Consider the following 14,617-nt stretch of genomic DNA (forward strand, 5'->3'; position numbering starts at 1 on the left):
CTTTTCCTGAAGGTGCACATATGTGATTTTTTACATCACTTCTGTAAATTGAAATGTTGCTATTATACGTTCCGGCTACGGTGACACCTCGTAACGTCACGCTGGACAGCCTTGATTGGCTAAGAATTGAACAGGGTACCTGTCTCATCAAGTCCCTCTAACACCTCTTTGAAAGTGACAGAGGTGTCATTGAAGTTGGTACGGGTACCGTAATAGTAAACTTAAGAAATTGATTATCAATACAATGCCACATGAATGGTGTGCCTTTCATGAAACGGGGAGTGCAGAACTCATCAGGGAAATTTTCTCAAACTCAACCATCTTAAACGCATCATCTGGTTCATAGGTAACCATTATCATCAAATACCTATTATAACTATCAAAAACTGTCCTTTTTACCCACAATGCAATAGGTACCTACAATCGCAACCTCCAAATTTTCGACGTGGAGACATATCAACATGTCAAGTCTCTATCAGGTCAGATTGGCATTGTCACCGACTTGGCAGTCAGCCCAGCCGAACAGTTCCTTATATCAGCCTCCTATGATAATACCGTCCAGGTAACCATGGTAACAGTAGCTTACTCATCACCGCCTTTTGTTCTTTTTTGTTGCTAGATAACGGCAAGTGCTTGTGGGTACCTGACATTGAAATTGTTGGTAATTGGGAAAAAATAACCGCAGACTACACAGCAATTTTTAAGTTTATGATTTTCAGTTTCTTGTGCACAGTTTCTTTGATAGCTTCATGAATGCAGCTAAATTAAAATCATACTTGCTGTAGAATTTATTTTGATGTTGTTTCAGTTTTCTCAACAGCTTTTTAGTTTTATACCTTTAATTCATGTTGCAAAAAATTGGCAATTTGTGGCAAATTTATGATGGCCATGTTTGGAGTGATGGTGAAGAACTATATCCTATTTCATTGGATCTTATTGGTAGTGTTTAATCAAGGGTACACTAGCTTAAGAGGGAAGATCGACTAAAAATGTTTTTATTGGTACTAAAAATGATCTAATAGGACTAAAATATGGCAAAAAATTACATCTATGTTGCATATAAAGATCACAAAAAAGAACATTATGTCATACTGTAGAAATCCCCCTCTTCCTTCTCATGGGAAAAATGTGACTCTATGCTCTATGTTACTATGCATTGTGTAGTATGGTGCTCTCCCCCATATGTGACAAGGCCAAGCAAAAAGTGTCTCCTGTTTCAAATTTCTTAACGTAATAACTTATTTTTAAAGGAGCAGGGATGCAAGTGTTCAGAGTTTTGTCTGAATTCTGGCTTTTTTGTAGTCCAGATTTATGCAATTTCTTTTATTTTCAACCCATTTTAGGGCCATTCTGGTCATTTCATGCTGTTCTTCAGGCTTTTTGTCCTGCCCAGATCCTGCCTGGGAATTCTTGGAGCCACCAAACTTTAGTACCCCCACCCCACCTCTGTCATAAGATTCAAATTAATAATGATAATTAGAGTATGAATTTATATGTTTACATTTTACTTCATTTAATTTGTTTTGTTTTAAAAATGTGAAATTTGTAATATCAGTCTGCTGCCAGTTTGGTTTTTGCAACATTTACTATTGTCTTTGTTGGTAAAAGTTATTGGTATTGTTTTCCTGATGTTTTCTTTCGCTTTATATCTAACTTGGTTTGTTACTTGGGTTTCGTTGTGGAAATTGACAATTTCTTTTTTCCAGATGGTTTAAAATTATTCTCTCAAAATGTATGTTCTTTCTTCTCACATTGCACCTATCTGAATTCTATTATCAAGAGATCAGGGCTATTCCAGATGAAATCAATACACCCCATATGGAAAACATCTAGACATGACCTTAATCTCCCACACAGGGTGTGTGAATTTCAAATGGGGTTACATTAATGGATGACACCATTTGCATTCTAAACCGTGTTTGGTAGATTAATGCCATGTCTTCCATAATGGGTACATGGATTTCAACTGGAATAGTCCAATATGGCACAAATTGGTTAACAAAGGCTTCTTGTACTTATGAAACTGTACGACCTCACAAGAAACTGAACTTTTCACAAACTTAGAAATCCCAGTCTTGTTGAATTTTAAACATAAAGAGCTTATTCAGACTTTACTGATTTCTTTTCTTTTGTGTTGTGGTTTGTTTTTTGTTTTCTTTCATATAGGCACCTACAATCGGAATATTCTTATTTTCGATGTCAATACCCACGAGCACTTATCACGGCTTGGTGGCCATATTGGAATTGTAACCGATTTGGCTGCTAGTCCAGGCCAGCAGTTTTTCATTTCTGGATCATATGATTGTACTATCAGGGTAGGAATTTTTCAAAAGCCTTTTCATTGAGAAATATTGTGTTGGCGATGCCATTGTGTTGTGCTCTTGGGCAAGGCGCTTTACAGTACTTGCCTCTCTCTACCCATGGGTGAAATATTGTCCATTTAGCGCTGCCCAAAGGTATTTGTATGCCTTGGGCATTGTACATGTATGGCAGCTGACATATTCTAATGACAGCAGAATAAATGTAAAGTGCTTTGGTACATGTGCACATGTGAAAGGCGCTGTATAAATACCAACATTTATTATTTGATCTACATCTAGTTTGTTGCAACTTTTTTTTGTATGGTAAATAACTAGTGCTGTTTGTTGTGCAAAATATAAGTTACCAGCTTTTCACTGATAGCATTCATGGTTCGATTTATTTTTGTTTGCCCGACAAGTAGCACATTTAAAAGTATTTATTCATGACATTTTAAAAGGTGTGCTTTATCATTATTGCATGTTAGGTGAAATGAAATATGCTATCAAAAGGAACGTAACAGTCGCCAAATACGTACATCTTTCATATATGTTTTTAAGCTTGAGAGAGGTCAGCATGATGCCTGTCCTTTCACGATCCATCTTTATTTAATATGTAACCTGCTGAAAACTTAACTTGGTTTACTTTTTGGTGGTGAAATGGCTTCAGTGGGCAAGCAAGTGCAAGTCTGGCCTTAAAAAAGACTATTGGGAAACCTGACTTCATGGGGAGATCAGAAATATAAACTTTGTATAAATTAGAGATTGAATGTAGAATATTTAGAATATATTTTTAACTAGTTATCAATTTTTAAACAATTTCAGATCTGGAATTTGGAGAATTTCTTGTCGTTACAAGTCTTATCCAGACATCAAGGCAGTGTGAATGCAATAACTCTCAAAAATGGTCTCTTATTCACAGGATCAGAAGATAAGGAAATCAAGGTAATAAGATAATGATAAGATTTGATGACTGTAGCCTATAGCTAGATATACATCAGTAGGATTGTAGATCATAATTATTTGGTTCTAGTTCCCTTTCGCCTAAATTTCTGGGATCAGTCAGATTTGGGAGTAGACCTGGGATGTCATCCGTCTCAATTTCTGGGATCAGTCAGATTTTCGAGTAGACCTGAGATATTGTCATTTGACGTCACGCCGACGTCACATACTTAAGTTACTGCACAACTTCACAGATTTGAAATACGCAGTAACGTTGTTCACTAAATGATATGCACATCGACGTGACATCAAATGATAACATCTCAGGTCTACCCGCAATGGGATTTACGGAAAAGGTCAATTTGGGGTTATGATAGTGATCATTTAAAAAAACAAAATTTGTACGCCGGCTACCATTTCTGGTTTTGTAGAGTGTTAAAAATGTTTGTTTGTTTTAATCTTCACAGATCTTCAAGTACTTTGGGCTGACGACCTATCCAAGTTTTGGTACCCATATCAGACCCGGGAAGGATATGTGAAGTCACCACACTGCCAGACATTTACTCTATGCAGCTGAATTGAGGGTACAGGTCCAACGCACAAATTCTTGATCAACATGAATGAAAATTGGTATTTAATGTACAGTCCAATCTCTCTTATCCGAACCACTTTTACATGGTTCTTTGCTACCTGTCCATTTTTAACGCTTTGACCCCTATAATTTTATGTTATGAAACATTTAGAAGGATATAATATGATGCATACAGCACTCTAATACATATTTCAGTGTTATTTTTACCCCAAATTGAGCAATCTTTTGTTGTCCCACATTGAGCACTTTGGACCATCAATGCTGAATTGTCGAATAAAAGAGATGAATCATTGCAATGTGATTGGTTAGTGAAAGTTCATTATCATCCCATCTAAACAGCTTGAAATGCGGGGACAGAAGTGACCATACTTTGTGACTTGCATCTTTTGCTTAGCCTACATTATGACAAAGTTATAGCTAATTATCCTCATTTTGGCCCATTTTATAACTAAAATTATCAATTTAAGCACATATTTATCCTTGTAAAATCTGTATGTTTGTGGCTCTGGGACAATTTTACCCGGTACGTCATTGGTTTAAAGTTTTTCTCACAGACAACATTAGACAAAAATTATTAACAACCCAAAGAAAAGATTAGGATGCAAAGGCTTGGATAGCTTGATTGGATTTCACAACAATATAAACACCAAAATTATGCTATTCAAAATTAATCCAAACAAGTTTTGTGTAGTTTATCCATATTATTTTCTATACCGTAATTCGTCAAATAAACGCCCCCAGGGGTGTTACATTTTCCCAAGGGGGGGCGTTTATTCAAGGTCAATTTTAGAACGATAATTCCCATTAAAATCATTAGGTAAACTTAAAACTCACGCTAAAATGACGAACTATGAACTTACTAGAAACACTGACTTCTGCTTCATTTCCGGATTTCCAAATGAGATTTTCGTCAAAAAGTGATGCTATTATTGACCATGTGAGCAACTTGGTAAGCTTACTACACAAGATATCATGGAAATATCGGCATTTTTGAAACATCTTGGTTGTGGGAAGCGTTTATTTGAGTGGGGGCGACTATTTGACGAAATACAGTATTTCTCGTTTAACCTGAAGCACATCTTAAACATGCTTGCTTTTTGTGTGTTTTTGCATAATTGGAGGAGATGTAGGCCAGTGTATACTTTGAGTAGTTTAAAAGTAACAGCAGTTTTATCACAGACTAGAACTAAGTCTATGGTCACATGGATGCAAATGTTTATATCATGCCCCTTCTGCAATTTTTCAGAGATGCAGCTTTTATGCTGTGCGGGTTATTATCTAGAAATTATGGCAGTCATATGTTGCTTTTTATTAGACATGTCAAGTGTGATCATCAAACTCAACCTTATTGCACTTTCCAACTCAGAAGAAAACAGCTCTTTCAAAGTAATTAACAAAATGATACTCATCCATCGCCAAATCAATGTATACAAATTGTTGCGAATTCATACATTTTAATCCATATTTTGTTCCACTAATATCATTGAAAGAAATCTGCTGTTTCCAGTCTCACAAAAAATGTGAGCAAATGCGCAAGTCAATAAAGTTCCAACTTGTGCCCGTGTAAATTCACAAAAGCGTGCGTCAGTCACACAATATGCAAAGCGCAGTTCGCGTAGTTGCTGCGCCCAGCTGTGGGTCCACCATTCTATATCAATCCACGATGTCAAGAGTCCCACCGATTACAAGCTAATCAAAGTATAGATTATTTTTCATCTGGGCGAGTTAGTGACTCAGTGCATTGAGACAGCTATATTTTGTGTGTGCATCTATGCGACATCTTTAAATGTGTGTATGTGTACACCAGCGCTTTGAATGAATGCTCACGATTTGAACCTGTGCCAATGAAATGCGTACTGACGTCACTGATTCACCAAGGTAAGAAATAGTAATAGTACATGCACTCATATACATATACAGGGCATTATGCACTGTACTTTAGTGAACTCATGAGCCGAGTTATCAATAATCAAGTAATAAAATGGGAAAAACACTGACAATGGGCTATTCCAATAGAAATCAATACACCCCTTGATCTTCCACACAGGTAGTGTACATTTCTAATAGAGTCACCCATTCAGGTAACTCTATTTGAAATTCACACTCCCTGTGTGGAATATTAAGTCTTTGATAGGGTGTTTGGATTTCAAGTGAAAGAGCCCAGTGACTGCCAAATTGAAGTTTCTTCCTTTTTTCCCATTGTTTATACTTTTTAATGTGTACAAACATTACAGCTGAATCATTGGTTATGTGTAATAATGAAAGTGAAGTGAGACTAAAATTTTATGTATTATGTATATCACAGTATTTATGATATGATAAGAAATATGAGGTGCAACTTTTATAGCTATATTAATAATTATAATCTTGTAATGCCACATAAATTGATATACCGTAATGTTCCCAATAAGCACCCAGTCTCTATTAAACGCCCACCCCAAAAATTTTACAAAATGAAAATTGAAAAAGCAATAAAATTTGTCATTATTAAGTGCAAATATACATAAAAAGAATGTTAGATCATTCCTAGGTCTCACTGGAAATTCATTTCTCATGATGATAAGCCATTCCTCCTGCAAACAGACACGATTAAAACTGAAGTGGGTGGCGTTATTTTGGTCATTTAATGTAAAATGTACACACAAAATTGATCCCTAATAAACGCTTACCTTTCATGAAATCTCACGGCCCATGGGCGTTTATTAGGAACAATACGGTAAGAGGTGTCAAGCAAAAGGAGTCAATGCTAATGAAGTGCAGAATGTTTGAAATAATCATAGCTAAACTTTTTTTTTAATTTGCCATTTTCACGAAAGCTCATATCTCAGGAAATAAAAGCCTATCTTGGTTTATTTAGGTTTTTTTTAAAACACAGTGGCATAGGTTATGATTGGGGCTGGAGGAAAATACAGTTTAATCTTGGTAGATGTATTTTTAGCTCCTACAACAATGTTGTTGTGTGGGGCTTGTATGTTTAAAACAGCTGTCTGTCTGGTTGGCTGTCTGTTCGGTCAGCTATCTGTCCGGTCGGCTGTCTGTCCAGCTGGAAGCAAAATCCTGGCTCCTGGCTATCTGTCAGGTCAGCTGTCTGTCCGGTTGGCTGTCTGTCCATCGGCTGTCTGTCCAGCTGGAAGCAAAATCGTTAATCCAGTTTAAATGCAGTAACCGATGAACTTCTAACTTGGTAGGGGATACAGTATGATGACTTCTTGTGCTGTATAGTTTTGTGTTGCTCACAAAAACCAGGATAGCTGTGCCACCAGTGATATGTGGACTTTGCAACCATTTCATTTGACTCATTTTTGCTTGATTAAATGTTGTTTGATCACAAATTTTTAACTATGTAACATAACATCATATATATTATAGAAATATACAGTCGGTTATAAATTGGGCTATTGCACTTGAAATCATACTCTGTGGAAGTTATGAAGTTTTGTGGTGTTTATTTTCCATAGGGTGTGTATGGATTTTAACTGCAATAGCCAACTGTTTGTAGTGCCTTAAGCCATTTGTGCCACTGGGCATGAATCACTTTAGGCACATAGGGATGGTGTATAGTGATTAATATCCATCAATATGCAGATTTCAACGATTTGTACTTCAATGCTGTATTTTCTTGGGAAGTTGGATATTTCTGATTTTATGTACCCAAAGATGTAATTTGAATCAAGACCAATTCTTTTAACTGGTGTAGAAAAACAAAAATGGTATTATATAGGCCTACATGTAAATGGATGTATGTATAACTCAGTGCCAAGTTACAAACTCTTAAAAAGGGTGCATAGATAAAAACAAAAACAAACATTTTTGGTGTACAGATTGTAGCAATAAAAATTATACAATTGCAGTTTCGCTGGCTGATCATGACAACAATGTTATATGCAGTGGGATCTTGGCTAACAGAAAAACTTTTACTTGGTTTCTTTACTAGTTCGAGCACAAAGGCTATGCTCAGTTAATTAAATCGTCCAGAAAATGAGTTGGGCCACTTTTGACAATTTTTTTGGTTTTCATAAAAAACTAAAAGGGGGCATGGCGTAAATGTGATATGCAGTAAAATCAGTAATATCTTGGCTAACAGAAAAACTTAACTTGGTTTCTTTCCTAGTTCATGTTTAAATGCTATGCCCGAAGTTACTTAAGTCGCCCAAGTTGGGCCACTATTTGCCATGTTCGCATGTATCACGTTTGTATCACGCAAAATGAACTTTTCGTGCTTATCTTCAAATATTTCGAACAAAAGCAAAGGTTTTTCTTTCACCTAAAGGAGGATTTTGTGATCCTAGCATCCACTTTTTATGACATTTTCCAGTAGATATTCATGAAAAAAGCTTATTTCCAAAATTTCAGTTGATTCTGATTTTGCGAGTTATGCATGATTTAGTGTATTACACTACTCCATAGGCCACTGTTGTAATTCAAATTTGACGATATTTTTGCTAAACGAATTTTTTGGTACATAAACATTATGTAGCCAAAGGCTTACAGTGGTATAAAAATCTTAACTTTTTTTTGAAAAAAGTGGGGGGACGAGGCTCACGAAATGCCCTTTTAATGGACATTAGTATATAAATAACATATTTATTTCAAATTTTATAAATTAAAATACCACTTCAAATGCCCCAATTTTAAGAGCACTGACCAGATGGTTCATAATTCAACTCAATTCAGTTGCTATACAAAGACACAAAAGTGGCCAAGCTGTTTTAGGACTACATATCTTCACTTGTAGACCACCGATTTTATTGAAACAAAGCTTATGTAGCAGCTTATGAAATTACCTAGACAACCAAGTAAAACTCAATACAATCAGTAAGTGATATGTTTGCCTTAAGGTTGGTCTGAACCCTGGAATTATGGAAACTTTCGGGCCTCAACTTCTAAATTGTTGGTGTAAAGTATATAAAAGTATACATATTTAGAATGGCAAAGACTTGATAAGTTCATCTGAGAGGTCAAATTTGGGCCAAAATGGCACTTTTGGCCCAAAATCCCCAAAATAATGGTTTTTGGCCCACTTCTTTTTTGTGCACCTTAACAAAAAAATTCGCCAAAAATGGTCAAAAAATGCTGATTTTTCAAAAAAATCATTAAAAAGCCCGATTTTGGCACAAATTTCAAATATTTTGGTGAAATTGGTCAAAATTCAAAAAAATGAAAAAACGGGTCCTAGATATTTTGATCTAGTTTTTAAAAATTAGTTTCAAAAAAATTTTGGCCCAAGAATTTTTTTGTTACGGTGCACAAAAAAGAAGTGGGCCAAAAACCGTTATTTTGGGGATTTTAAATAAAAGTGCCATTTTGGCCCAAATTTGACCTCACAGATGAACTTATCAAGTCTTTGCCATTCTAAAGATGTATACTTTTATATACTTTAGACCAACAATTTAGAAGTTATGAGGCCCGAAAGTTTCCATAATTCCAGGGTTCAGACCAACCTTAATACTATTTTTTAATTGTATAAAGTTTTTTGTTACAACCTGTATTCCCAGTAAACCATGAATTTTGGTGTATTACACATAAAACATGAACTAATAATCGTGGGACTGTGACTGAACTGTATACAAAGGTGCATAACTTTATATTTTTATATAATATAATCAATTATGATATTGAGTGATTAAACAGAAAATTATATACTCAACTTTGTATTTGCTTTGATCATTTTGTTGTGTAGGGAGTTTCTTTTTTTCATGGCAACACATCCCAGCATTTTAGCTCATAATTGAGATTTATTTGTAGTAGGAAACTGTAGAAGTGAGAAATTCGGAATGTTTTAAGGGGGTACTACACCCATGTGGTAAATTTGTGACTATTTTTGCATTTTTCTCAAAAAATAATTACACACTGATAACAAAAGTTATGTATGTTATTGGGGCAAGGAATCCAATTACTACACTGAAATTTCAGTGACACAAGAAAAGCGGTTCAGTATATATGATAGGAAACGAGGTACATCCTAGCGGTACCTTATTTCTGATCATAAATAACAAACCGCTTGTCTTGGGTCACTGAAATTCCAGTGTAGTAATTGGATTCCTAGCCCCTATAATATACATAACTTTTGTTACCACTGTGTTATTAGTTTTTGAGAAAATGCAAAATAGACATTAAATTTATCGAGGGGTGTAGTACCCCTTAACTAGTCCAATTTTGGCTACCAGTAGTCATGTGCATACTGGGACCACTTAGCCAATGGGCAAAGATTTACAAACTTGCCAAAACGTATTAACACAATTGTTTAATTGTTCCCCATTATAGCACTAAAAGTGCAATTATCGTTATTGGATGTTATATTTTACATTGTAATATCAATATGGTTACAAGTTACAAGCGAAAGGAGGTCCAAGTCCCCCCACCCGCCAATGTTTAAGATTCTCAAGCATGGCGAAAAAATTAGTCAACAACCATTTGGAAATTATACCCCCTCTGGCTTGGTGGTCCCGGTACGCCCCTGCTCATATTCCTTCCAGGTTTAAGAAGTTTTGTTTAGAGGTTAATAACTGCGCATCAGTTGTTTTGAAGGTATTGTGAAATATCTAAACATTGTGCTCGCCTCGGGATATTACGAGGTGAGGTCCAAGGCACAACGTTAAGATATTTCACAATACCCAAAAAATAACTGATGTAATGTCATTCATCTCATTCATAACCGCTCGTGCTTGCTTGCCGCTCATAATTGCTCATATCTTTGGAACTGGTTGTTCAATATCAATGGGGTTTTCTGCAAAAAGCAGCTTTGTAAATGCTTTTTACGATCCTATAAGAAACTGAAAATTTAATATTTATGAGTTCCGACTGATTTTGCTTGATTGCATCACATATTTTTCCAGTTTGGGCCACATACATGTGTACACAACTGCAGTGTACGTCTTACTACTAATACATTGATCTTCTTCCTATATACGTGCATACCTCTAATTGAGTATTGTCGCACGGGCTTAACGTGCAGTTTTGTTTTTGTTTTTTTTTACCTATGCACGGTCCTGGAACCTAGGATTGATTGCAGATATCAGAACCGGGTATGGTCCCCCTTCTCTTTTCGAATAGCTCCTACACTTAACGTGCACAGGGTTTGACTCTTCCTGTACACGGGACCAACAGCTTTATGTGACTTCCGAATCACGGACGAAGCACAAACACTACCTATATCTGCACATGCTAAGCAGTGTATGGGAGCGAGAAGAAATTCTTCAATTAAATTCTGAAATTAATTAACTGAACTTAATTGAAGGATTCCCGACCATATAGGAACTTTTTGGGAGGGAAGAGAATTTTCACCTTAAAAGGCAAGCCCAAGGCTCGAACCCTCGTCGATCGTATCTCCCGACCGGCAGCGCAACGCCTTAACCACTCGGCCATCTCGCCCTCTTGTAGGAAATGAGTCAAGGAAGTTAATAATCATATTTATATTTATATAGGTCTTGCTGCAATATAAGTGCTAAGTCATACTCCCCCTCCGACCCGCATAGAGACTAACACAAAAACAACCACTTCTTTCTCATAGATAATTTTATTGCATAATTTCATTGTACATAATTCTTCACATTGTTTGTGAACCTTTTGTTTAATACAGAGATGCTTCTGATTATTTCCATAGAATGATTTAACATATCCCAGACATTTTCCTATTGTTACTGGCATTGTGGTTACTGCCACCCAAATACTGTACTGGTACTCTTTCAGTACCTGTGTAGTACCATCAAAGTAGTTGTACATTACCATCAAAATGGTACTGTATGTATGGTAACTTTAGTGATACTGTTACGAGTACCTGTACAGTAGCTATGCAGCAGCTTGATGTAGGTTACAATAGCAAAATGGCTGTATACTTGACACAATATGTCTTAACACTTACAATACGTCTTATTTCACAATTCCATGTATTTTATCATAAATAAGCCCAGCCGAAAACGAATGTCAAAATAGGGTTATAGATATATAAGTGACCGACATTCATGCATAATAAAATGCGGAAAAACTTACAACAGAAATAAACAAATCAATAGTAACTTGTGTAGTCATAAAAAATGAAATATAATATTGAAGAAGGGAAATGTCCGAATTGCATGGAATCACATAATTAACTTTTTTTTCTTCAAGACAAGCTTTATTTAGATGTCTTCCATAGGGGGTGTATGTATTTCAACTGGAATAGCACTATCACCAAATCTGTTAGCATACACCCCCTACAGAAGACATGACCTTATAATTGAAGACCAAATTAAAAAGACTAGTTTGCATCTGACGTCAGGGCAAAAGCACAACGTGATTGCTTGCTGACCTGTGCAGTACTGCATTTATGGTCTCGTTGACAGGACGTCATATGCAAACTATAGTGGGAATTCCAATTGAATGAACGCAGCTTTCAATACTGTGGCGATTTTTTGTGTGTACTGCGCTATGTACGCCAGCACGTGCGATTGTGCATGAGTAACGTGAAAGTGATTCCAGCAATGCCAACACACTCGTGATTGGTTAGCATTGTATCCAAGATCGTACGTTCGCGTTGTAGTTTGAAATACTGTAAAAGTAGAAATTTTCACGAGGTTTTTATTTTCGCGAATTTCGCGAGTGGACATAAAATCGCGAAAATAAAAACTCGCGAAAATAAACTTTTGCATTAGGTTTCTATTGTATCAATATCAAAACCGCGAAATTTAATTCTCGTGCAATTGACAAAATTGACAAAATCTTCAAAATCACGAAAATATCTTCTCGCGAAAATATTGACTTTTACAGTACGCGATATATGATCGCGGTTGGATCGAGTACTGCTTTTGAAAGCTGCATTCATTCAATTGGAATTCCTACTATAGTCTTTAATTCGGTCTTCAATTCTAATCTTATACACAGGAAGTATGAATTTCAAATGGGCTTACCTAAATGAGTAATTCCATTTAAGATCTACACTCCCTGTGTGGAAGATTAAGGTCATGTTTTCCACAGGGGTGTGTGGATTTCAACTGGAATAGTCCAATGGCCTCCATAAATCAGATCACAAATAACAATGAAGAAAACAACTTCAATTTACTCAAAAAATTAAAAGCAGACTACATAAAATTTCCGAAATTGAATACAATAATAGGAAAATAAAAGATAAATATATACAATATCTGCCCTGTTCATTTTGAAACATGTTTTTATACAACAAAAAGGCAAGAAATATGAGATGAATCTGAGATGAATTGTTTTTACATAAAGTTAACTCTTAAAGAGTTAGTTACTCTCTATGAGAGTTTTTACTGTGCATTCAAAGTTTACTCTAATTTATAAGCTTATTTATACTGAAGTTTGACTTTCTAAAACCACATGCACCCAATTCATAACAATGAAGTTAATAAAAGAAAGAACATAAGAATACAAATAAGCCTAATATTTTTAAAGATTTCTGGGATCTCCATATTGTTTTAATGAAATTGCCACTCATGCATACACATTGTGAATTCTTTATTACAATGAAGAGCCTAAATAATAACCATAAAATCATTAGTATTAAAGGGGCATTTCGTGATCCACAGCCTCATCCCCCCACTTTTCCCAAAAAAGTTGAGATTTTTACACCACTGGATACCTCTGGCTACATAATGTTTATGTACCAAATATTTCGTGCAGATTAAGTCGGTGAGCAAAAATATCGCCAAATTTGAATTTCGGTCTGGTGCACCAGAACGAAATTACAACACATTGTCTATGGAGCAGTGTAATACACATAATCATGCATAACTCGCAAACGCAAAATCGGAATCAACTGAAATTTTGGAAATAAGCTTTTTTCGTGGATATCTACTGAAAATGTCATAAAAAGAGGATGCTAGGATCACGTAAATCCTCCTTTAAGCAATATATGGAGATTTATTTATCTGAAATAACCGGATCTTTATCAAGAGACTAAAACGTGGTGCACAAATAAAAAGGACAACATTCATATTTTATTTATGCATACTTTGCATACCAGATTTTTGTCTTTATCACATGAAATAAGTATTATACTTTTTTGTCATATTAATGCAATGATTGTATGAGCATATGAAAACTGCTGATAGCTGCCACATGTAGAAACTGATATTAATTCTGTTACAGTTAACTGAATTTATGTAAATTGTCAATATTCAGAGAGTAGATTTTTTGAAAAAAAACAGGTGGCAGCTACAATCACCTCTGTGCAAATACATTGCACTAACACAATTGTATCCCTATCTATATAATTCTACAGTCATTCATCTTGCTTTCAACTCCCCAGCTTCAGCTTAACAAACTCCGTGGCCAGTTTGATGGCTTCATCGATAGCGTGTACCTGGTCTCCTGTTGCCTGTGCAGAGGCGTCCTTGCCCCCTCCTCTACCTCCCATCACGTCTGACACATGCTTCACCCACTCATTGGCCTTCAGACCTTTGCCGATTGATTCCTGGATAAAAAAATAATAAAAAAGGCTTTAGTGGTAGTAAAGTCGGCTCTAGACCATTTTCTGTTTATTGCAGAATTTGTAACAATGTACTTTCAGCTTTAGAATGACACCTCAACCAGCTTCATCTGACATCTGAAAGTGAAGTTATGGTTCATCAAAGGTCAAATTTCTTATATATTTTACATAGAAATCTATATATTGTTTTTGATTGTATCTCAAAATGGTAAATGCCGACTTTACGACCAGTTTGTGGTGGATGGGCACAATATACATTTTCAAAGGAAACATCTCACTGCACTAAGTGAATCTTTCTTGTTTTTGTGGACCTTTGTTTACCAAACCAGATGTTGGTGGCTCTGATATCTTCTTGCAAAG

General features: G+C 35.7%; 2 protein-coding genes across 6 annotated transcripts in view; one reads left to right on the top strand and one right to left on the bottom strand.

Moving 5' to 3' along the window:
* Positions 1 to 8,372, top strand: part of LOC140135973 (E3 ubiquitin-protein ligase TRAF7-like) — a 28,208-nt gene extending 19,836 nt beyond the window's left edge. For 2 of the 5 annotated variants that reach the window (XM_072157673.1, XM_072157675.1), the window contains 3 exons: positions 414 to 562; positions 3,123 to 3,242; positions 3,707 to 8,372. In XM_072157673.1, the coding sequence (XP_072013774.1) occupies positions 414 to 562; positions 3,123 to 3,242; positions 3,707 to 3,778 (341 nt within the window). In that variant the 3' untranslated portion in view covers positions 3,779 to 8,372. Of the gene's footprint in view, positions 1 to 413; positions 563 to 2,166; positions 2,316 to 3,122; positions 3,243 to 3,706 lie in introns of those variants that run through there. The other 3 variants (XM_072157672.1, XM_072157674.1, XR_011856593.1) reach the window with 2 other exon arrangements.
* A 2,956-nt stretch (positions 8,373 to 11,328) lies between these two features.
* The window catches only part of LOC140135975 (alanine--tRNA ligase, cytoplasmic-like), a 54,406-nt gene continuing 51,117 nt past the window's right edge, over positions 11,329 to 14,617 (bottom strand). Inside the window, exon 21 of the mRNA XM_072157676.1 lies at positions 11,329 to 14,242. Within this exon, the coding sequence (XP_072013777.1) occupies positions 14,066 to 14,242 (177 nt within the window). The 3' untranslated portion in view covers positions 11,329 to 14,065. The remainder of the gene's footprint in view (positions 14,243 to 14,617) is intronic.

Source organism: Amphiura filiformis, chromosome 16 (genome assembly GCF_039555335.1).
Source record: "Amphiura filiformis chromosome 16, Afil_fr2py, whole genome shotgun sequence".
Classification (NCBI taxonomy): domain Eukaryota; kingdom Metazoa; phylum Echinodermata; class Ophiuroidea; order Amphilepidida; family Amphiuridae; genus Amphiura; species Amphiura filiformis.